Raw genomic sequence first — 21913 nt, 5'->3', positions numbered from 1 at the left:
TTCTCTCTCTCATTCTCTCTATCGGTGCTCTGTTTGTAATGCGTGGCCTTTATCGTAGCTGAAACAGCTCACTACCCTCTGATCCTATCTCGGATCTCAATATCCGAGCCGTTCCACCCTGTAAACGCAGGGATGAAAAATCTTGCCCTTTCACCACTGCGTTGCACCCTAGCATATCGCCATACTGCTTTCCTCCTATTGCAGCCTCCTCACCATCGCTGTGCGACACAGGCCTGCAGCTAAATTCTAACTCTGCCAAGCAATACCAAGCGAGTGTCACCTCTTTTATGCCCGAAACCATCTTAGGCTCATTAAATGTGTGTTTAGGCTCAGCCTTGGCCTCTCTGGCCCCTTATCCAACCTGAAGTTGGCTTGAAAGGGGGAAAAAAATAATGACGAGCTCTTCAGTAAGCTTCAAGAGAGTTCAGGCGCGGATGTTGGGGAGATAAAACAACAGCCGGTCTCTCAGTAGAGAAACGAGGATCAATACAAACGAGGCTGTGGTGTAAAAAGGCTGTTTTTGATCCAGGATTGCGTCAGCCTTACTGAGGTGAGTCTTGACAGCTCCTGTGCTGTTGGTAGATATGGATCTGTGTTTAAAAAAAGGAGCAAAATGCTCAGGGACCACAAGCGTCTTGTTAGACTTTAGAGGGTTGTAGGCTTACCCCCTGCCCCTCAACTGTTGTGCACACAAACACAGATGTACACAGTTGCATAACACCCCCCCCACCACCACCCCACACATTCACACACGCGCTTTGGTTGTCAGTTAAACTATTGAGCTCGATAGCGGTTAAGTAAATTTGGAGGATAAGCAAAAACAGAGATTCGGGAGGAAGTAACTCGTGTGCTCAAACTGTATGTGGCTTTAGAGCGCGGGTTGTGCTGGCACGTTGAAAGTTGTGCGCTGTGCTATGTCGGCGTAGGAAGGTAGACGGGCAGCCTGCGTCGTAGTCTCTTATCTGTGCTGCTGTTGTGTTTTGAGGGGGCGTGCCTGTGATCTGCCATCGTGTACTCTGTTGGTGGAGCGAGCGCGGCTGTCGCTTCCCAACTGAGCTGCCACCCCATGACGCCGACCCCGCACCGTAGGTCTGGCACGCCGAACACTCGGGCGCACAGCACGCTAGAGACTGCAAAGGGATGCGAGGGTGGAGTTTTTAAACCGTGGCTCTCGCTTCCCGACTGAGCTGCCACCCCACGACGCCAAAACCCCCCACATGGTAGGTTTGGCACGCCGAACACTCGGGTGCGTAGAGTTTCAAAACCTGTATGGGGATGTGAGGGCGGAGTTTGCTGATTTTAGATAAGACGTCTACCCAGACACCTTTACTGTTTACTATTATATCCGTATAGCGTATTTAAATATGTCAGCAGGATGAAAGCAAAGACATTGTCTATGTCAGTGTAAGGAAATACAGCCTAGCTTTAGCCCATTTTCATTTTATGGTGCCTGCTTGACAAGGTGGATACAATTTTGTGTTTTTCTACAGCCTTGTTAGCTTAATACGCAGGTAGTGGCTGGGCTAAAGTGTGTGTCACAATTGAGCTAGCGAGCGTGCTATTTGAAGTAAATCCCGCCCGTTGTTCGCTGCTCCTCCTCTCCCGATCACCGTGGCGGCGCAGACGGCAGCTGCAGCCGGATTGACTTCATAGTGTGTACATAACAATAACTTTGTTGTCATTCCAGCAGCCTATCTGTCTCGGCATCGTCGGAGCGTGAGGGCATTAGGAATTCCATGAAGTTTTGATACCTCAATTAAAGTGCGTCTGTCTCCTGTTATCTCATTTAGCCGGTAGTCGATATGATTGGCGTAATCAGACATGCCTGATTGGAGCCTCCCATTTAATTAATCAGCCTCACTGTATCATCACCTGTGGCTCATTAGAGTAATTAGAGTGAATTAGCCAGATAGAAGGCTCTCTCTGCCTGCAAATGAATGGAAGGAATTTCATTAAGAGAGAGAGAAACACACACACACACCTTGGGTCAGATGACCAGTTGTAATAGGATTTGTTTATCCGTGACCGTCATCTGTGAATAGTGTTATTTCCACAGGAGCAGGATGGAGTGAGTCTTAGCTCCTAGCTGCAAACATCGCTCGGCCTGCCAAAATCCGCCGGGCAAACTCGTTACCCGACTTTTTCTTTTGAAAGCAGGCTCAGAAGTCTTGCGGAAAGCTCAGGCTCCCCGAGATACTTCAGCAGTGCCCACGTGCATTCATGTGAGAGCGCACGCATGCGGAGCCGTGTGCGGGAGGCTTCTTGGCCAAGTCGGTGTTGAAGTCTCTCTAGGGAGTGTTGGCAATCTGTTCCAATCGTCTTTACAGCTGACCAGACGACCGAATGAACCGGGACAGGGGCCGCTGCTGTGGGCCCATCCAGCCAAGCCAAGCAAGGCTGTTGGAGCAATCACACAGACATTACGGCTCACTTAATGCTTCCCTGCACTCACCATATTCTCTCGGCCGCTAACAGCGCACAGCTAACCAGCCTTAGCCGAGCGTAACAGTGCCGCTGAAGTTAATGTGAACGGTTTAATAAATTAACCTACCGGTAGATTTGGCTTTTTGGAAAGCCCACCATACCAAACTCAGGCCAGGTCGTGCTGTTCATGTCAGAAACCTGAAAGAGAGGACTCGAACTTACATACTCACCCATGTGGTTTAGGCTTCTGCAGGCAAACATCAAGACAAGAACTGACGCGCTTTCTGTGCCGTCACTTATATTTCTTTGATTACATTTAATGAGTCTTTTACTGGAAAGTTACATTAGTTTGCTTTAAAGACTTTGACAGACATTTTAAACTGATTGGTTTATGACGACAGTCAGTGATGTTACACATGCCAGATGGTCCATTTCCCTGCAGATTAGTCTTTCTTAATTTAATGTTTCGAGCGTTCATCTCTGTCTTTTAATGTAATGAAGCTGGTAACGTGGTTGCGTTTGTTTGATTCTTTTCGAGACTTTGAAAATCAAATGGTTGCAGATGAGTATTTTTCAAACAGTTAGCATATTGCTAATTTTGTTGTCCCACAACACATCCAGAAACGACGCAGTTCAGTCTAGTTTATGTCACTTTTGGGGCTTAAATATGTCAACTGTGTGTGGCTGACGTGCACTTCTTAGGTAACGGGTAGAAGTGGTCTTTGGTGGCCTGTAAGGTTTGATGCGTGTGAACAAACGGTCGCCAGCAGGGATTGTGGATTTGCGGTTGCTACGCTCCATCAGCACGATGGGCACAGAGGCCAACCCCAGCGTCTGCTGACGGGGGCAAAGGGTACGGTCCATTGTCCAAAACCGACTGTGTCATTTTGGGGACACTGCCCACAATTAATTACCCATTTGGCGTCCGATCAGTCATCTCCCGTTGTGGTGTTCATTTAGTTTTGGAGTATTTTTTGGAGAAAGAGATTGGGCAGGATCTAGTGGCCGGGGATCTATAGGGTATGTTTGGAGACGCCTATTTAATATGCAAGACTATTATGTCCTCAGAATCTGTCCATGTCGTTGTCTGCTCTTCATTTAAAGGGAGCCATATGTCCTCTACTTTGATGATGATTTTGGAAAGAAGCTTAAAAATACCCCTGATTTTTAGTCTTTAAAAGATTGTGCAAAGTAAGCCTTAAGGCAGACTGTATTTAGATTAAAATCTGCCAGCGACTAATATATGTTGTTAATATCATTAAACGGCTCGGCCTTCAATTCTTGTTCCTGTATCTAATCTCTACCAATATAATAATTACACCTCTGTTCGTGATCTAGAGCATTCATCTCGACAATTAATTTAACCTGATTAAAATGTATTAGGTTGGTTCTTTCATCAAGCGGTGCACAAGCCTCTGCACACGCTCGAATTGACTAACAGATAGTGCAGCTGCTCCATGGCCACGGGCAGACCCTGCTGCCACATTAACTGCTCCACGGCCAGACAGCGCCAGCAAATCAGCTTTACTTATTTAGTTTTACATTTTAGAGTCCTGAGCTACTGCAGAAAAATCCATAACAGAGGACAGTTAGCCATCTTTAATGGTTTATGTTTAAAAGAAGATCTTGGCTGGCCGGGGAATTCAACTAAACAGTGTTTGGGGTGCCTCCTAATTAGTACTCGATCACATTGTGTCTGTAGAGGGTTGCGTTGGGTGTGTTGGGGGGGGGGGGGCGATTTAGGTTGGTGGGCTGCTGTGTGCGTGAGTGTGTTTTGGGACCTTGTCAGCAGCCTGAGCCACAAGGGCCCCCGTGGAAATGTGTGTATTAAATGATTAGTGTGTTAGTTAGCATAACGGCCCTTCAGCAGCGTTTAATCACTCTCGGGGGTGGGCGGCCTCACAGGAGGTGGATGGGGCGGGTGGCGCCGGAGTAAGGGGAAAAGAGATTTAAATGGTGGTGAAGTGCTGCTGGATGGATGTGTCCGTAGACGATCCGCGCTAGCACGGCGGGGAAAAGGATGGTACGGAAAGGAGGGGGGGGGGGGGCGAGTGTGACAGAAGGCAAGAATCCAACAGAAACATAATTCAGCAGCACTTAGCAATGAGCAATGAGAGATAGTATCTGAACAAGGTGTGAACAACTGGTTAAAGTCAGCGTCTGGCCCATCACCATAAATAAATGAGCTATTAATACGAATGCAGCATAAAGTCGGCCCAGGCTGAGCCAACAACGCCGCTGCTGTTGATAATTGTGCTGCCGTTTGTCCTGAGCATTGTGAATGTGCTTCTCCCGTCTCCTCGTGCTGCTGCTGCACACTGGCAATGTTAATGTTTAACTTTCAGTAAAAATTTAGTAATTATCTCCTCACCGCTGTGCCACTGTATGGGGGCCTGGAATGTTTGAGTGTTGCAAGTCTCCTAGCCCAGAACCACTTTTCTATTCTCCAAACCTTTTGATGACTGCACACATCTGCATGCTGATATTGCAAGTTCCTGATCTCGTACAAATGTGAACTCTGCACAATGAGAAAAGCCCACATTTTGACAAAAAAAATTTATACATAAGAAATAACAAAACTGCACGATAAGGATTTTTCCCCCTTGCTGCCACTATAAACGGGTAATTAGTTGCTCCAGGTGGTTGAGACTGATAAGATTTGCCTTTTACTCGCACGTTGGATCCGGGATCATAATCAAAACTTTGACAAACCTTCACTGCGTGTCATAATAAAGATTTTAAGGGGACGTAAGACATTAACTGCACTGAAACCTCAGGTCTTATCACCGCGCTCTGAACAGTTTGGGCCCATGGTTTTTAAAGAGGGTTTAGCCACTTTGACTCCCTTTGCGGTTTGCAAGATGTGTCTTCCTGGTGTCTTGGCTAAATAAATGAAAGCTATTATGGGATAAAATTGTGTTATCATGCATCCCTTAAGAAACAAACTTGAATATGGTGCTCAAGGGCACCACAGGAGCGGTATGGATTTTTAAACATTCAAATGGTTGACCTTCATTTACTTGTGTAGAACTGCACGGAGTGGCTAAAAGCTCTGCTCCTCAGCGTTGGGACTGGGTCCCACCTGATAGGCATGTTTACTCTTTAAATACAGACTAAATATTCACATATTTAGGTCAGATTACTCCATTTATCAACAGATGCTCCTCTCTGACTTAACATCATTTAATGTAATATCTTTATTCTTATTTTCTTGCATTCCTTTCTTCCCCTGTTTTTGTTTTTGTAGTCACTGTCTGTGACTAAGATTATTATGACATTTAGCTGTGACAGTGATCAGGTTCAGTGTTTATTGTTTATTGAGCTGAGTAACTGTACTATACATTTTTTGCTGAGCATCTGAAATAAAGTGTGGTCTAATGATCAAACATGCTGAACTTTTCTGAGCAGGTTACAACTGTCTGTTTGTGTTGTAGAAAGAACTCGATGCCACCGCCACACAGCTTGCCAACAGACAGGACGAGAGCGAACAGACCAGGAAGAAGCTAATTGACCTGAGCCGCGAATTCAAGAAAAACACACCAGAGGTGAGGAAATAAGATTTCTGTGGGCACATAAGAGCGAAAAGCCACGCGCATGTTGTAATCCTTTTGACAGCCGAACCGCGCCTGTGACTTCTCCACGCATCTCTTCATAAATGTAGCAGTGATTATTTACTGAGAAAGCAGGGGAGTAGACAACGCACAGATGCACGCTTGGCTCCCAAAATAGTCCCTCCATTAGTTTCCCTGAAATCCTAAAGAGACAAAACAGAAACCCCCTCAGGAGTTTGTATTATCTGACCTAGTTTTTTTTATGCGTGCAAAAAAGTGTGGTCTGTGAATGTGTGTGAGAGAGAGAAGGAGAGAGAAAGAGGGAGAGTGAGCAGGAGGGGAAAAAAAGAGTGTGATAACACTACTAAGTGGGATCAGGAGGGAATTCTGTCCTGTTCCTGTGTTCCCATCACTTCTCCTGGGAATGTTTGTTTCATCTCTGTTACCAAGGCAACACTTCTTAAACCACACAGTGAAAACAAAGTATTGTTGTTATTATTGGTAATGTCACCACAGTGAATTATTGATGGCGGTATGAATTATTTATGAACGGTGTAGACAGTGGGTAGAAAATCGTCAACTCTCGGCGGAGTCGACGGTGGGTCTGTTATAGTTACCACAGGATGAGAACTGTGACTGTTGACTTAAGCGTGCACGTGAAGGGGAATATATAACGGAGGGAACAACCTGCATACAAAAGACGCTGATTTCACACTCGTCTTTCATTTCATCGTCAAGTAAAATGACAAAGCCGGCAGAACGCATACGGAATCAAAGACATTCTCCCAAATAAAGCGTGCAGAAGTGTGCAGCCAGCAGAGGAAGACAGGCTAGATCACAGAGCGGGACACACATTCATCAGTGTAACAAGGCTGTGATTTAGGAAGGCTCCTCTGGCGTCTGTGTGGCCCCTGGCATCTCCCTGGTATGTGGAGGAGGAATCTGAGCCAGACCAAGTGAGCGACAGGATTCATTACAAGGTTATAACACACTGAATAGGAGTCGGCTCTTAAACATTTACATTTTCTATGCATCAGGGCAGCGTAACAAACAAGGTGGTTCCTTATGATCACCTTGTTCACCTTAGCAGATCTTTTTTTTTCTGTCTTGTGTGTTGGTGTGTGAGGGCGAACATGCATGTGGCATCGGTGTGTAAGGCAGCGCTGTCAGGTCTCTGTGGTCTGCACCAGTCAGTGGAGATCACAGTCACATCAGATCAGGCTGCATTAGGCTGAGCCGGAGTCCTTCTCTGATCCATTATTCAGCAACCGGGAGACTGGCCCACGTTGACTGAGTCTAGTCTGCTGTGCTGTACTCGGCATGAACTGCACTCACGGGCTGCATAATCACACACACGCGCACGCACACATTCAGGCTTTTGTAGCATTTTGAAAATAGCGCAAAGAAATGCAGCGTGAAAACAAAGTTTTCATAATTCATTTGGACTGACACACTGAGTTCCTTTTGAGACTACATTTTGCCGTCCTTCCTAAAGTTGTGTGAATTATTCATCCACTTCTTAATTTCTTTTTAGTCAGTCAAGTCTTTTCCACCATGCTGTGATAAAGATGAGGGTGGGAATGGTTGTAAAATGCCCCAAAGATTGCTAGCCAGAGGCTGTGGTAGTAAACTAACTTTTGTGTGTGTGTGTGTGAGCATGCGCGTGCGTGCGCGCTCGTGCACTTCCACATATATATACACGGTTTTGGCTGCAGGGCAGACAGACAGCGAATGGGAGTTCCATACTCCCTGGAGGATTCCTCTGGCTGGTCTGTCTGCTGTCTGCCGGCAGCTCACACACCAGTCATCCATCTCCCGCTGCCTGGCCCCCTCCGCTTCTCTCACTACACACATAGGCACGCACGTACACACACACACACGTACACAAATGGACCACGGTGTCTGTGTGCATTGTTTTGTTATGTGGTCATAAATCTTTGGGAGTTGAAAGGGCGGGGGAGTGGGGTCATCAGAGAGTTGACCAGTGGGGGTAAATGCTCAGGTTTTCAGTGAAAAGTAGTGAATTTTTGGTTTGTGCTTGTTGTTGCAGCATGCACGCGCACACGTCCATGCTTATCAAGTTACACCTGCAAAAGTTACAACTAGACAGCGTACTTGAACTCAATAACAATTTTTTAAAAAAGATGGCTGTGTGTGTGGGGGGGGGGGGGGGGTTCTTGCACGTGTGGTTTCCACCATTGCTAAACAGGGTGATTTAAAGGTAGCCTTGACTGCAGTCCTGTTTGTCTATACTGAAGTAAGTTATACTTCCTGGCTCACGGTGGATACTTCAATGTTTACATGCAGTTTCAGCTCTGCTACTTGAACACATTGAGGAAAACAGGGACCTAATATCCAGATTATGATAAAAACTAAAAATCCTCTATTACAAAGAAGAATGTATGGAGGTCCTCTGTCCATGAATGAAAATTGATCACTAATTAGAAAATGTATAGAAGAATATAGTCAAAATCAATTGCAAGGCACAGAAGTGGCTCTTAATTTGCATTTACAAAAAAGTAGAGGATTTCATTCCAGAATTGTAAACCCTGATTCGGCTTGGACTTTGGATCAGTCGCCCTCCCTTCCTCGCTACAAGATTGCCAAAAATTGGAATGGCACAAATCTGTTTGCTGCTTTTGACAATGGAAATGCTAATAGCTGCACACTCTGTCATCCTGAATTGATCACTGCGGCTTGCAGGAAACTCTGAATGGGGGGGTTGGAGCAGGGAGAGAATCAGGGGAGCATGACTGGAGCAGAGGTCATCATCCCCACCAGGAGAATATTGAAACGGCCCAGACAAACGGCAACAATGACCCTTGATGAGGTAACAACGGGGAAGGGTCACCGGGGTCATGACTTGTCCTCGACCCCAGTCAAGCAGGCTGTCTCGCTCCACTTGGGATTAGCCCAGTCCCAGACACTGGTCCCAGGTCAAATAGGGACACAGTCTCCTGAGCCTGCTAGCACGGGTCAAAGCTTTTACGTGCAGGTTTGTAAATGGCCGAGCCTCTGGAGCACTCGCATCTGTTGTTGCCCTACTTCACCTCTTCATCGGGCAGTTTTGTGAGTGTGCGGCTGCAAACTGCGCATTGAAACGTTGCTGTACAGAATGTCCTATTCTGCTGTGCTTTTTACTGTACGCTCCAGTTCAGTTTGTCAGGATGTAGGCTCAGCTAACAGCATGGTGATTTGCATGTTCCCCAGATACATACTCGACTGGCTATCTAATCTGAAACCGCTGAGTCGTACTGGAAAGTCATGCAATGGGACTTGTGGGAGGAAAAGTATTTGCTTTATAGTAAAAATTTGGTGTGCAGAGCCCATTTGCATTAACGGTAGGCTTTCTCTGTGACTTGTGCGCTCTTTGTCTCGCATGCACTAGTGCCTCTGGCTGGCCCAGGTGGTGCTGCACCTGTTCTGATGAGACATGCAGTCCACCAGAACACTTCAGTGTGCAAACGTGGCATCCTCCCTAATGTCGGGTTCATCGTTCACTGGCAAATGAGTCATTATTTATTGAGTTCAGCAAGGGTCGATTGCAATTCGATCGCAAGTAATTGCAAATAATTATGAAGTCATCTGTGTGGATTTAAACAATGTAGGCCTGTGCGGCAATAGGACGACACAAGAGTGCGTTGCAGTAATTTAACTTTGGTCTTTATTTTTTACATTTTTATTTTTCAGGAGTTGCGGAAACAGGTTGCCCCTTTGCTCAAGAGCTTCCAAGGAGAGGTGAGTAATGATAAAATACATGCAAACACCTGATATTGTAACAATGTAATAATATATCATATAATCAATAATCTGACGCTCTCAAGCATGACATTTTAACAATGTACGTTGCTAAGCCAATTCAACATTCGTTCAGATTCTTGCTCCCTCTGTTGTTTTCCTTTTCCATTTTCTCCTTAAATCATCTATTCTCACTTCCCCCATCTCCTTTTCTTTCTCTCGCCACTATCTCATTTCCCCTTGTTCCCCTCTCCCTCTTTTCTTCGCTCAGCTCTGCTCTTGATTTTCTGTCCTACTCATGAAGTCCTGTAGCCTAAGGGTGTGTTTAAATTGCATCCTGCAAAAAAAAGAGGCACCACACAACCTCTGCTCCAGCCAGTCACAACTCAGCGAATGCCATTTCCTCAGACTTTTATTTGCATGATTTTGCACTGTTATTTATTTATTTCCCTTATCTACGAACATTTTTGTTCAGTACGCTTTATTTATTTCCAGCGTAATGTTGCATCCCAGAGTTTTGTGTAATCTAACCTATATGAGGTAAATTTTGCGTTTGCTCTATATCACACTCCCACCGTTCCCTGTTATCTCCTCCTCCATCATTTTGGCCTATTTCCATCATGACTCCTCCTTTCTGGCGGCCAAGCATTTCCAGTTCACTCCCATATGTGAAAGTCGGAGGGGAGGAGTGTGGGCGGTTGGTTTTGACTGGAGCATTATTTGGGGTTGCAGTGGGTGGACATTCAGTCCAACAGTATCTTTTTTCAAACACACACATGCGAATAAATTGCACACAAACACAAACAAAATCATCTCAATGGGTAGTGACAGTGCTGCTATGCTACTGGCCATAAAACATTACAGTTTAACACTGGGTAACTTTCCATATTCTTGTGTTAGAGCAGTGACCACAGCCAGTGGTTATGTAAAAATGCTGTAATTTAAAGTGGTTTCACCATGTTTTGCTGATGAGCTGCAGTCTATTTTAAAGAATAAAAAGAGGGCAATATAATTAAGGCTTTGTCAGCTGTTTTCCACCACCCTTATGTTGACACACCTCAGTAGCTTGCACACCAGAATGCACCAAGGCTTAGTGGGTGGTCGTAGAACTGAGAAAGGCATTATCTTATGATTATTGAGATAATACTATACAACCACGCCAGCCTTACAGCAGGCCATCAATCAGTTGACTATTCAACTCTTGTGCATGCCACGACATGAGTAGATCTTAGAATGTGTAATTTTAGCCTGGCTTTGTTTGCTTACCCCCTGAGTCCTTTGATCAAGGCCAAGACACCAGCAGAAACCAGTGGGTTTTCCTTTTGGAAGTCTTACAGTAATCTATGCTCAAGTCCTTCACCTAGGAGCCCAAATCTTTACTAACTGAATGTTGGTCTTGGAACAATAAAAACTTTTAGCCCTGGAACTTCAAGGTCCTGATACTCTGCTTAATCTTTGTCATTGAAAGGTGGCTGCCCGTGGGTCATAATTATTACCAATAACAGTACTATTTCTACAAGGCCTTCATTTGGTAAACAGGGTTTGTGCGTGCGTGCGTGTGTGTGTGTTGCATACTCACTGTTTCTTGTTGGTCCATCGATCAGATAAGCTTTTCCATTATCCAAGGCTTCAGTCTCTGCTTCCCATAGCCTGCCCTTATCAGCCTCCACTGGGGCCATACATGCACGCACACACGTGCACACATATTCACAGGTCAACTTGATGCCCTTCACACACTGTGGGTTAGATAGGGGATTGAGGCGGTGCTGAGTGATGGTGGCACAAGTTGCTGACGTACGTACATAAGTGTTTGTCTGTATGGACGTGTCCAGGATACCTTTTGCGATTGCAAGCACTTTTCATCAGTAACCCACTGATAGTGGTGAGGTATCATTTGTGTCACTTCATTTATTTTGCTCGCTCTTTGTGTGTAGTGTGTGTGTGTGTGTGTGGGATTGGGGGAGGGGAGCATGTAAGAACAGATGTCAATGGGATTGGTTGAAAGAGCCTCAGTTTGGAAACAGCAGGGTTGTACAGTATTTGCAAATCCTGGGTGGTCTTCTAATGGCTCTGGTCCTGCAGTTAACCTGCCTCTAACTGTAGGGTGTGTCCTACATTAAATGTCTATTTCCTGCCTCCCATGTTGAGCTATATAAAGCTGCTGTACCACTGACCTTGGCCTAGTCATCATACAGTCCCAGTGTCCTCCTACAGCATCAACAGATGATTTCTATACATTAGGTTCTGAACAATTCTTTTTATGAATTCAGGTTGGGATCTACTGAGGCTCTGATCTCATTAATAAATGCATATACACTACATTTTAACACTGAACAGGTTTGACGCTAGTGTGCGAGAGGCATTAGTGGGCAGCATCTGTAATTTCCCATTAGTGGTCTTACGTTTGATGATCCTGATACCTCGATACACAACACATGAAACAGGTATTGGATGATGGCGGAATGATGTGAGAATGCGATTATCTGTGGTGTAAGAGGGGGAGAGAGAGAGAGCCACCGACATACAGTTACACACAACTGGATGACACACAAAACGTGAGAAAGACTGACACTGGAAAACATTGGGGGTGAAGGGGAAAAGAATGACTCACTGTACATTTAGAGAAACTCAAAGTAGAACTTCATAGGAGAGAGAGAGACAGAGAAATAAAGGGGGTAAAGAGGGAGGGGTGCTGGCACCAGCCTACACAGGGCCAGATGTTTTGCGGCTAAAAAACTAGAGATGAATCAAAGCCATGTGAGGAGATTTATTAGGTTCCCATAGGAGCCCAGGCAGTATTACATGTAGCCTGCTCTGTTTACAGTGGCAAGAACCCTTAAACCACCCATCAACTACACTACTGGCTTGGCTGGGAATGTGAAGACTTTATATTTGGACTTATATAGGCCTTTGTCTTTATTCCCTTTTCTCTGAGTGTGGTGGAGGAGCTGGAAGGGAAACACACGGCTGTTTAGTCTGAGTGTGTGATCCAGAGTAGTCAGCTGTAGCTCTGCCCAGTACAGTAGCACCCTCAGAATGTCTTTATTTAGCTTGTGTTTCCCTTGATTTAGACTTGAATTCAGATGGGTTTCACCCACTCTGTCTGCTTCTCATATTGCCCTGTGATATACTAGAGCGCGCTGCCTCCATTTCAGCATTGACTGCAGTGCAAAAGTCATCCTCTGGAATGATTTTGGAATTAATCTCTTATGGATCTGTTTTAATGCCGTCCATTTCAATAATATCAGTGATGGAATGCACGCCGTGTCCTCTCGCGTTAATGGCTGCGTCGGTAATGGATCCACACTGTATTGCTGCTAAGAGCTGACTGAATAATCTTCCCCCGCTGTGGCTGGAAAGACTGAGCCAGCTGTTTAATGATGTCAGCATGCTAGAGGGGAGAGGAACACACAGATTCACACACACACGTACGATTGACAGACTTAGACCCGCTCTCTTAAGGACAGGCTGACGAGGACACGCACGAGCACGCGGCAAACGAAACGCGTCCGTCATCAGTCGAACAGCTGAAGTGACTCCACAGGAAGGAAACACCAACACGCCACTGTCAAAACAAACGTGATTGCATGCAACATGCTGATGTCTAGTGAGGATTGACTGTAACTGTATGTTGACTAGTTCTGTATTTTGTCATGGGACTGTCGGTTAATCATTATTTTCCAACTTTTCTTGCAGATTGATGCATTGAGTAAGAGAAGTAAAGAAGCAGAGAATGCTTTTTTGAATGTGTACAAGAAAATCATCGATGTACCAGGTAAGTCCGTGCTCCATGCAGTGGTCTGTGCCACAGCTTAAATGTATGTTTTGTACTCTTTCTGATTCCGAAGCGTCACAACCAGTTGAGACTCATTTCATCACGGAAACAGTACCCCCAGCGGAGGTTGAAGGAGCATAACACAATGTCTCTGTTGCTGTGTAACTGTGCATTCAGGCCTGTGCAATGCCTTAATATGTCCCCACAAGATTACATCCCACTGGTGAAACCTTCAGAGGGTTTTAACAGAAGACACATCCTGATATGGATGACAAGTACGCTCACAATTGTACGCCTTAAGAAAACACACAGGAGCAGCGAGTCGGGCCACATACAGCCCAGAGAATTAGACAACAAAGACCAAGTGTGAGAGCTACCGATTGGATATTTTCAGCTGTATGGGAACCCTGCAGGGGCTGTGCATGTAGAAATAAGAGAGGAGTTGAGTTCATCTATAGCGTAAGGAGGTCATTGTATTCCCACATGGATAGACCTACAGTAATATCTTTGGATTGTACTGTTCCCAATAAGTCAGCGCCAGCTCTGACGGGGCTATTCTTAACTTGCTGCGAGACAATGATGTAATGCCTGATGCACACATGCACATAGACATAGACCAGCCTGACTAATGCTGCAGACTTGAAAGAGGAAGCAGTGTGTTTTGTTCTGTCTTCTATCAGCTGAAAGCCTGGTTACTCAGTCCAGTGTGTTCTGCTTTAGATTAAAAGTGTCTGGCAGGAACGCTCAGCACCAGTGTCCCACAAGTCAAACAGCTATTAACAGTCTGTGTACTATATTTTAAGTTGGAAGAGGCAGGCAATTAGAAGGACCTCGTATGATAAGAGTGAGGGAAAGCTGATACTTCAAGGTTGGGATGACACGTAAGAGCAGAAGGACTAACGTTGGGTCCAGTTTGTTCGTACTTGTGTGTATTTGTGTGCAGCTGGTCAAGAGCAGACTGCATGCGTGTCAGACTTAAGAACTGCTCAGCGTGTCACCTTGGCAGTGCAGAATCAGCATGAAATTCCACAATTGTTCTCTGCCGATCTCTCATTAGCATTGTTAAGATATCCAAGTACGACAGAAATGACACACAAACAGACAGGCACACACACAGCCCTCACCCCCTACCCCCAGCTGTAAGCTGTCAGTTCCTCTTATCTGTACAGCGCACACAAACACGCATACACACAAGCTGCTCTTTTAGCTGGCATGCTGATGAGCGTCGCCTGCGTCTCTTGGCTGCCTGTCACCAGTCTGCCACCCATGAGCACCAATCAGATGTGATTGCCTTGACTGACAGGGCTCTCTTCATCACGCTGACAGTTAACCCTGCTGTGTGTTGACAAAGATGTTGGTAAAATGCCTCCAGAAAGTTGTCTTTCCCCTTTCCTGTGATCCTTTAATCTTTCATTTACCTTTTGCATTGTCTGTTTAGCATTTCCACTTTGTCCATCTGTCTGCTCCCATTTTGTTTTGTTTTTTTGTTGTTTTCAAGATAGAAAAATATAATTGTAACCCAGTAATTTCTGGTGTTAATTTGTCTCATCTCCGTGTCTCAGTATGATCTTCCGTATCTAGCTCTTTGTCAGCGGTAAATTTTTAAACGTGTTCCTGCAGTTTTTCCAGCTATACTTTTATATAGTATGGGTATCCTATCATTGCAATATGAACTGCAGTCAGGTCTGTCAACCATCCACCTGGTTGATTAGGCTACAGTTTGTTTTTAAGGATGTTTTTAGACCATTTATTAATAACTATCTTTTTAATTCATTATCCCTGTACCTTTGTTTAATTTCTGTCAATATAGTCAAGCTCTGATCACTGTGAACGCATGCATGGAACACACTGTATAACCGATAATATCCTTTGCAATTTGTTTTAATTTTTTGTCCTTGCATGCACTAATAATTCACTAAAGGGAATACGGAGGTCAGGGTCAACTCCGGGACAGTTTTCCTGGAGCTGTTAAAGATTCATTGCCTTGCTGAAGGACACTCCAGCAGGGCAAACTCTTGCCTCCCATGGGGCCTTGATTGTAGTTATTCGTGGCTCCTGATGCCATCTTACTGCCCTTGTTTGTGTACTGTACTTTGCATTGCGTAAACTTGGAATTTGTTGTCTCTGCCAGATCCTGTACCTGTGTTGGAGCTGGCTCAGCAGCTACAGCTGAAGCTCCAGAGGATGCATGACATTGAGACAGAGAACGCCAAACTTCGAGAGACACTGGAGGACTACAACAAAGAGTTTGCAGAGGTCAAAAATCAAGGTTAGACACACCACGCACGCAGAGGCCATTTTCTAACAGAAGGGGCACAGGTGTAGGCTGCAAAAATATCCAAACCTAGTCATGAATGAAAGAATCTGTCCGAGTGCCTGACAAAGATCTAACGGTCAAAAATCACATTCATCAATGGTCATTGTCAGCTGTGACCAAAAAGAAATAGGTACTTAAAAGCAAACAAAAAAAAGTTGTTTGTTTCATGAAAGAAAATAAATTCAAATCTGAACGAGGCAAATATCGGGTCAAAGAAGTCATTTCTCGAGCAAAAAGCCATATTTCAACATATTTTAATGCCTCATAAAATTTTTAGTGATGCTTAAAAAATTGTACAAGGTTTTACAATTTGAAGTAGGTTTTCAGGGAGGAAAAACACGAGGCGCCGTTTCATGAATAAGAAAAGGACAGGCTACCTCAGGGTAAAGAAAGATGGACAAACTGACAAAGGAAGAGAGATGAGTGAGGAGCAGTAATAAAAGCCGTGTAATTTCAGTCAAAAAGGGGGAGTGAGTGAGCAGGCAGGGAATGTTTTGGAATCCCCCTTTCCTCAGCGAGAGTTAATTGGAACAGCTCGATAACGGCAGGGTTCCATTCTGGCATTGATTTTTCTGTTCCCTCATCCTTTATCCCTCCTTCCCGCCTCAATAGATGGGGGATATTTAAACCCCAAAACACACTGTGGAACTCCCACCCCTGTTAAACACGCACGGACCTGCCGGTGCACTTTTACATGCATGTACACACACAAGCGGGTACTAAGAGTGCTGGGGCCATTGATCCCTGCAACCTAAATGTTTAAAGTTCAGTTAAGCAGTTAAGGGGTAAGAGGGCTCTGAGGGGACTCTCCTCTATTGATTATGTGTCAGAGTGGTGAGACTGGAGTTTAAATCACACACACGTACACATGCACACACAGTGCTAAGAGCCTTCAGTCAAAGGCAGCATCAGCAATGCTCTTTATCATTGTCTCACTCACTTATATCTTTGTCTCACAAACACGCACACATACACAAACACGCACGCTCCTATTTATTACCCCAGTTATGTGCTAGATTTATTTCAGGCTGGCCCATACAAAACCCAGCCGTCAGCAGGTTATGGGGTTTCAGCACTAATGCAGCCCTAATGAATACAGCATATCTCCTGTTAGTGAATGTTGAATATATTATACCATTCATGGATGTAAAGATTAGTCCGGAGTCGTAGGGGTCACGTAGGGGTGGTGACAGAGAAAAATGCAGGATATGAAACTCTGTTCTTTAAGCACAGATACCAGCCCTCCACTCCCCAATTCAAAAGCTGTGCTGTCATCACCGCCATTTGTCACAATTAGCTCACCATTGTTGTTTAGTGTAAAAAGGTTGTAAAATGTTTCCACTGATAGTGGGCTGGTCTCCTCCCCGCTCTTCTTGAATATTTACTTGTGACACCGTTGTAAAATGTATTTTTGTGTGTTCTCAAATGATATAAATAAGTTTCTGACAATATTCTGCTTTATCTCCTTTTCCAGAGGTGACAATTAAGGCCTTGAAAGAAAAGATCCGCGAGTACGAGCAGTCTCTGAAGAATCAAGCTGAAAACCTGGCCCAAGAAAAGCAACTCCAGCTACACAACGACTATGCAGAGAAAGAGAGGTGTGTGGGTGTGTGTGTGTGTGTGTGTGTGTGCGTGCGTGTGCGTGTGTGAGAGAGCATGCTTGCATGCCAGTCTTACATTAGCTGTGCCCTAAGTAGAAGCCTCTGCTCTACTTTTCCATTAAACTCCTTCAGGTCATGGTGCCCTCAGACAGAGCTGCTATGATTCAGATATTTGTGTGATAGTTAAAGATATCTGACCTTGTTTAGCCAATCTATTTTGGACATAATTTCTTTAAGCTTGGGCCTTTTAAATTGCAAGTTTAATCGACAATTTGTTGCTTATTGCTTCCTGGCATTACCTTCCTATTGCAGCTAAATACTGGAAAAGAAATAACCTACTAAAGAATGCTACCGATACGGTAGCTACGTGGTACTTGCATTCTTGTGGTTTTTACAGTCACAAATGCATTTTTTTTCTTAATTACCAAACATTTGTCGAGAATGATTGTGGCCAAAGCTTTTGAGTGCGCCTGAAAATACATTTGAACACTAAATAATTATACTGGGAAGTCTAGAGCGTTACTCTTTCAAAATGTCACAAAGGTTTTTATTGTAATTTAATAGTTCATGTAATAGTTTCCTGCTGTTAAAGTGCGTAATAGTCAGATACCAAAGAAAACTTTAAATTTGACTCAAAAAACTTGATTTAATCACTCTTGTTTTTTCAATAAAGCGGTACTTTCGTATGGTCATTTAATGTAATTAAAAAGAACACAGACACTAGCCAGTTAATTTGATCATATGAAGATACTTTCTATTTTTTTTTAAATACTAGTCTCAGTGTTATTTTCTTAAGGAAATAGTTACTTTAATTTTATTGATTACATACAGAAACGTGGGGAAAATGACCAATCATGTTATTAGCTGTCAGGGTTTTGAGGCTTAAAGAGAAAATGCACTTTTATCACATTTTATTTAGTCTGTGACTAGATTCATATTTTATTTAGTCTGTGACTAGATTCTGACCTAATGCCGTCCCGTCATGTCAGTCATGTTTGCTATGAAACTGTGCAAAGGTTACTCTACCGATGTTGAGTATAAGATCAATTGTCCAACTGTATTTCCTCTACGTCAGTGTTTTATAGGCCCCTTCCTGTCTGCAGAGAGCTGACTTCCTGTGTCTGAGAGGGGTAGTAAATGGATGGCACCTCTGATGCACTTTATCCTCCAAGAAATGAGGGATGAAGAGAAAGAAACAGATGAAAGAATAAAGGAAGGAAAATAGAAATGACAGGAGAGACAGATTGGTCGAGAATGAGGGTCATCGGGGGGGTGTAAAGACTGTCTTTGAGTTTGATCATTAATGTTTTCACACAGTTACAGATTTCAGCAGAGGCCAACTTCTTACAGTACTGTATACATAAAGAATGAATCTATTTTATCCTTGTGGTTTATGTTGCACCCTCCCCCTCCCAACTCAACCCCCCACCCTTGTTGCCCCAGTGGCCAGACATTCCTGCCTAATAGGTCTGCTTAATGAGGAGTGGGTTATATTTGGAGGATTTTGGTGGTGAAAACACTTCAGATATGGTGGGAAAATAGAGAATAGTTTACCACAACGTGTGAACCAATTTACTGACTCAGTATCTCTGTCCCTGACTTTCTGCTCTTTGTTTTTGTCTCTGTAGAAAACTCCAGGAAAATCAGGAATCTATGACCTCAAGGTTGGAGGAGGCTGAACACAAGGCCAAGTCCCTACAGACAGGTACCAGCCAATTCAGGCTTTTGTATTGAATGTCAAATGAAATGTGATGAGGCTTGTATATGCATAGAAAACATGTTGATTTTTATCTCTTTACCATTGTATGTTTTTTTTTCCAAGCATACTTGATGTAATATTGCACAGTGAAAAATTGCTTCACAGGTTACCTCAGACCAGCAAGCAAAGCATAAGCAATTAACAACTGAACTTGTTAAAATGAGGATTCATTTTTTGGTTCAAACACTTTTGTGGCTGTGTAAGAAAATGCAATTCTTCTGTTTTAATAAATAGACTGAGAATTGACTCTGTCTTTACAGCACTTGAAAAAACTCAGGCTGAGCTCTTTGATTTGAAGACCAAGTATGACGAGGAATCCACAGCAAAGTATGTGTCTATTTCTGGGTGACTTCTTCCTTCCGGCCGTCCTATATTCTGTTGTCTGACATAGTCATTCTGTTTACTGCATCTTTCTGCCTGGAACCTCCCTTTCTATCTTTCCCAACCGCTGGATTGTGTCAGAATACTCCGCAGTCCCTGAGCACTTCCCTCAGTCTAAGTACTGGCAGAATGCACTCCGATGCTGGAACGTTAAGGACTGAAAAATGATTTTTGTGTAGGTGTCACGAAAGAGAGGCAGGGCTGACAGGGGTCACTTCAAAACGTAGTGGTGCACATGTCTATAGCAGTACCGTAACATGCTAACATTGCTTACTATATTTGTCGGCATCTAACAAGTCTAACTGAATAGTGATGGTTGGGATCAGGACTGGTAGAGGTAACCAGAAAGAACTGTACAGAAGTTTAGAATTTGAATCTTTAAATTTAAGTCTTTGTAACAGATTTCTTTGAAAGATACAGATATGAAAAAAGATCAAATGCATCCAGGATCTAAAAACCATCAGTATCAACAAAAAAAGCAGCATATTAACTTAACTTGAGGTTTCCCCCATATGCCATTTATTCTGTCCCAAACTCACCGTGTCTCTCCATTAACAGAGTTGTTAAATTGATTGGCTGTTAAAAACAGATCGATCTCTCCTCTCCCTTGCTCACGACAGTTTTCTCTGTCTCTACCTCCCTCACTCCAAGGCTTTCCCTTGTATCTTTTATACAGTATTCTGTACATTAAGTGTTTGGTGACGGGCTGCAGGACCATAGTACGTCAGTAATCATTAGGTTTCATAGTCAATGTCTGTCCTATTTTATTTATTCTGTTTTATAAGATGCGCCATATGTTTGTTCATTTACTTATGAAAGCTAATAAACACATGCTGGACCACATCCGCACACAGACTCACAGACACACAAAGTCGTGCACACTTATTCGTGAGCCTGAGGCAGTCCGGGTCCTTGACTATGTGGCGTGCTGTGATCTGAAATTTTAATGCAACGCTTTAAAGCACACACAAACCCTCTCTAACCCTGCACCCTCCCAGTCCTTGGAGTCCTTCCTCCGTTTACTGCTTGGCTGAGCAAATCACCAGTGTTTGGCTGAACACAACTTTTAACCCTTTGACTGCATATTTTAGGCAATGTAAAAGACAAATATTATACATATCATGCACATCTTTCCACACATACACAGAAATGTACATTCACACACATTGAACTTTCCTCTAAAGAGGACATTACGTGACAAATCCCCCAGCTTCTTGCTGCATTCGGGTAATCTTCCTCTTAAAACGCACACCAACACACACAGATGTACGCACACTCTCTTAAAATGTGGTCAATGTTGCAGTGCCCAGAGTGTGAGGCTTCAGCAGGAGGTGGGCTTGCAAATGTAGCATAGCCTGCCCTCTCTGTTAGCACTGTGAGGGTCTAACTAGCCCCGTTTTACCCATTTAGCCCCTGTTAAAGATTAATGATATATTGATTCCAAGCCTCACAGGATTGTGTGTGTGTGTGTGTGTGTGTGTGTGTGTGTGAGAATGTTAGTCTTCTCCTCTGCTTCTATCTTTCTCTTGGTCCAAATGTTGGCTAGTATATTTGAGTAAACCTTTAATTAAATTTTGGGTGATCCAGTAGTACTTTATTGGGTTTTACAATGTCCAGCTGAAGCCCTCAATGATACAGACACTTTTACACAGCTAGTGTCATTTTAAGCCTCCTTGAAATCCCCAATGTAACACTCGGTAAAAATCCAATGTGGGTAAATACGGCGAGAAATGTGATGGAGTGATGAAAGCTAGAGGGCAAAAAGTAAGATGGGCTTCAGGCTATACTGAGGAAGAGTGGATAAGACCAAGATAGAGGGGGGGAAATGAAAATCTAAATCAGGGGAATATCCTGCTGGCACAGAGGACAGAGGCCTCGAAAGAGAGGGCCAAAGATGAGAGAGGAGGTGGAAGGGGAGTGAAAGATGAAAGGAGAAAGAGTGGAGGGCAATGGGGAAGAGAAGAGGGTTGAGGGGGAAGGATGGAGGCAGAAAAGGGGCTTGTTTAGCGAGGAGCAAGAGAGGAAAGATAAGAGATGAAAAGGCCTGTCTGGGATGGAGGAAGTACAGTAGAGGCTTAGAGGCTCAAGGCCCGTCTCAGAAGTCCTGCAGTACTCACTGATGTCACTGGGTGCACCCATTGGCTTTCATGCTACAAAAGAGTGTGTGAATGTGTGTTCTGTCTACGTGTTTTAAAGCGCAGCTGCTCTACAGCTCCCCCCCGTGGCTGCTACTTGGAGCTTTTAGATAAGTTTTTTTGTTCACTGTTACATGAATTAATTCCACTGGGTGCATTGACTGGTCATGGACAGCTCCCTGCCCAGCCCAGCAACTGACTGTATCAGGATATGCAGAAAATCCCTTCCCTG

General features: G+C 44.1%; 1 protein-coding gene across 7 annotated transcripts in view; it reads left to right on the top strand.

Annotated features, from left to right (window-relative positions):
* Window positions 1-21913, top strand: part of cux1b (cut-like homeobox 1b) — a 52877-nt gene that overhangs the window by 9082 nt on the left and 21882 nt on the right. For 6 of the 7 annotated variants that reach the window (XM_057048616.1, XM_057048614.1, XM_057048612.1 and 3 more), the window contains exons 2-8: window positions 5859-5969; window positions 9666-9713; window positions 13410-13488; window positions 15620-15757; window positions 17280-17403; window positions 19035-19111; window positions 19426-19492. In XM_057048616.1, the coding sequence (XP_056904596.1) occupies window positions 5859-5969; window positions 9666-9713; window positions 13410-13488; window positions 15620-15757; window positions 17280-17403; window positions 19035-19111; window positions 19426-19492 (644 nt within the window). Of the gene's footprint in view, window positions 1-847; window positions 1221-5858; window positions 5970-9665; window positions 9714-13409; window positions 13489-15619; window positions 15758-17279; window positions 17404-19034; window positions 19112-19425; window positions 19493-21913 lie in introns of those variants that run through there. The other variant, XM_057048613.1, reaches the window with a different exon arrangement.

This window comes from Takifugu flavidus, chromosome 12 (genome assembly GCF_003711565.1).
Source record: "Takifugu flavidus isolate HTHZ2018 chromosome 12, ASM371156v2, whole genome shotgun sequence".
Taxonomy (NCBI): Eukaryota; Metazoa; Chordata; class Actinopteri; order Tetraodontiformes; family Tetraodontidae; genus Takifugu; species Takifugu flavidus.
The sequence above is the reverse complement of the archived record's forward strand: the minus strand, read 5'-3'. Positions and strand labels throughout refer to the sequence as shown.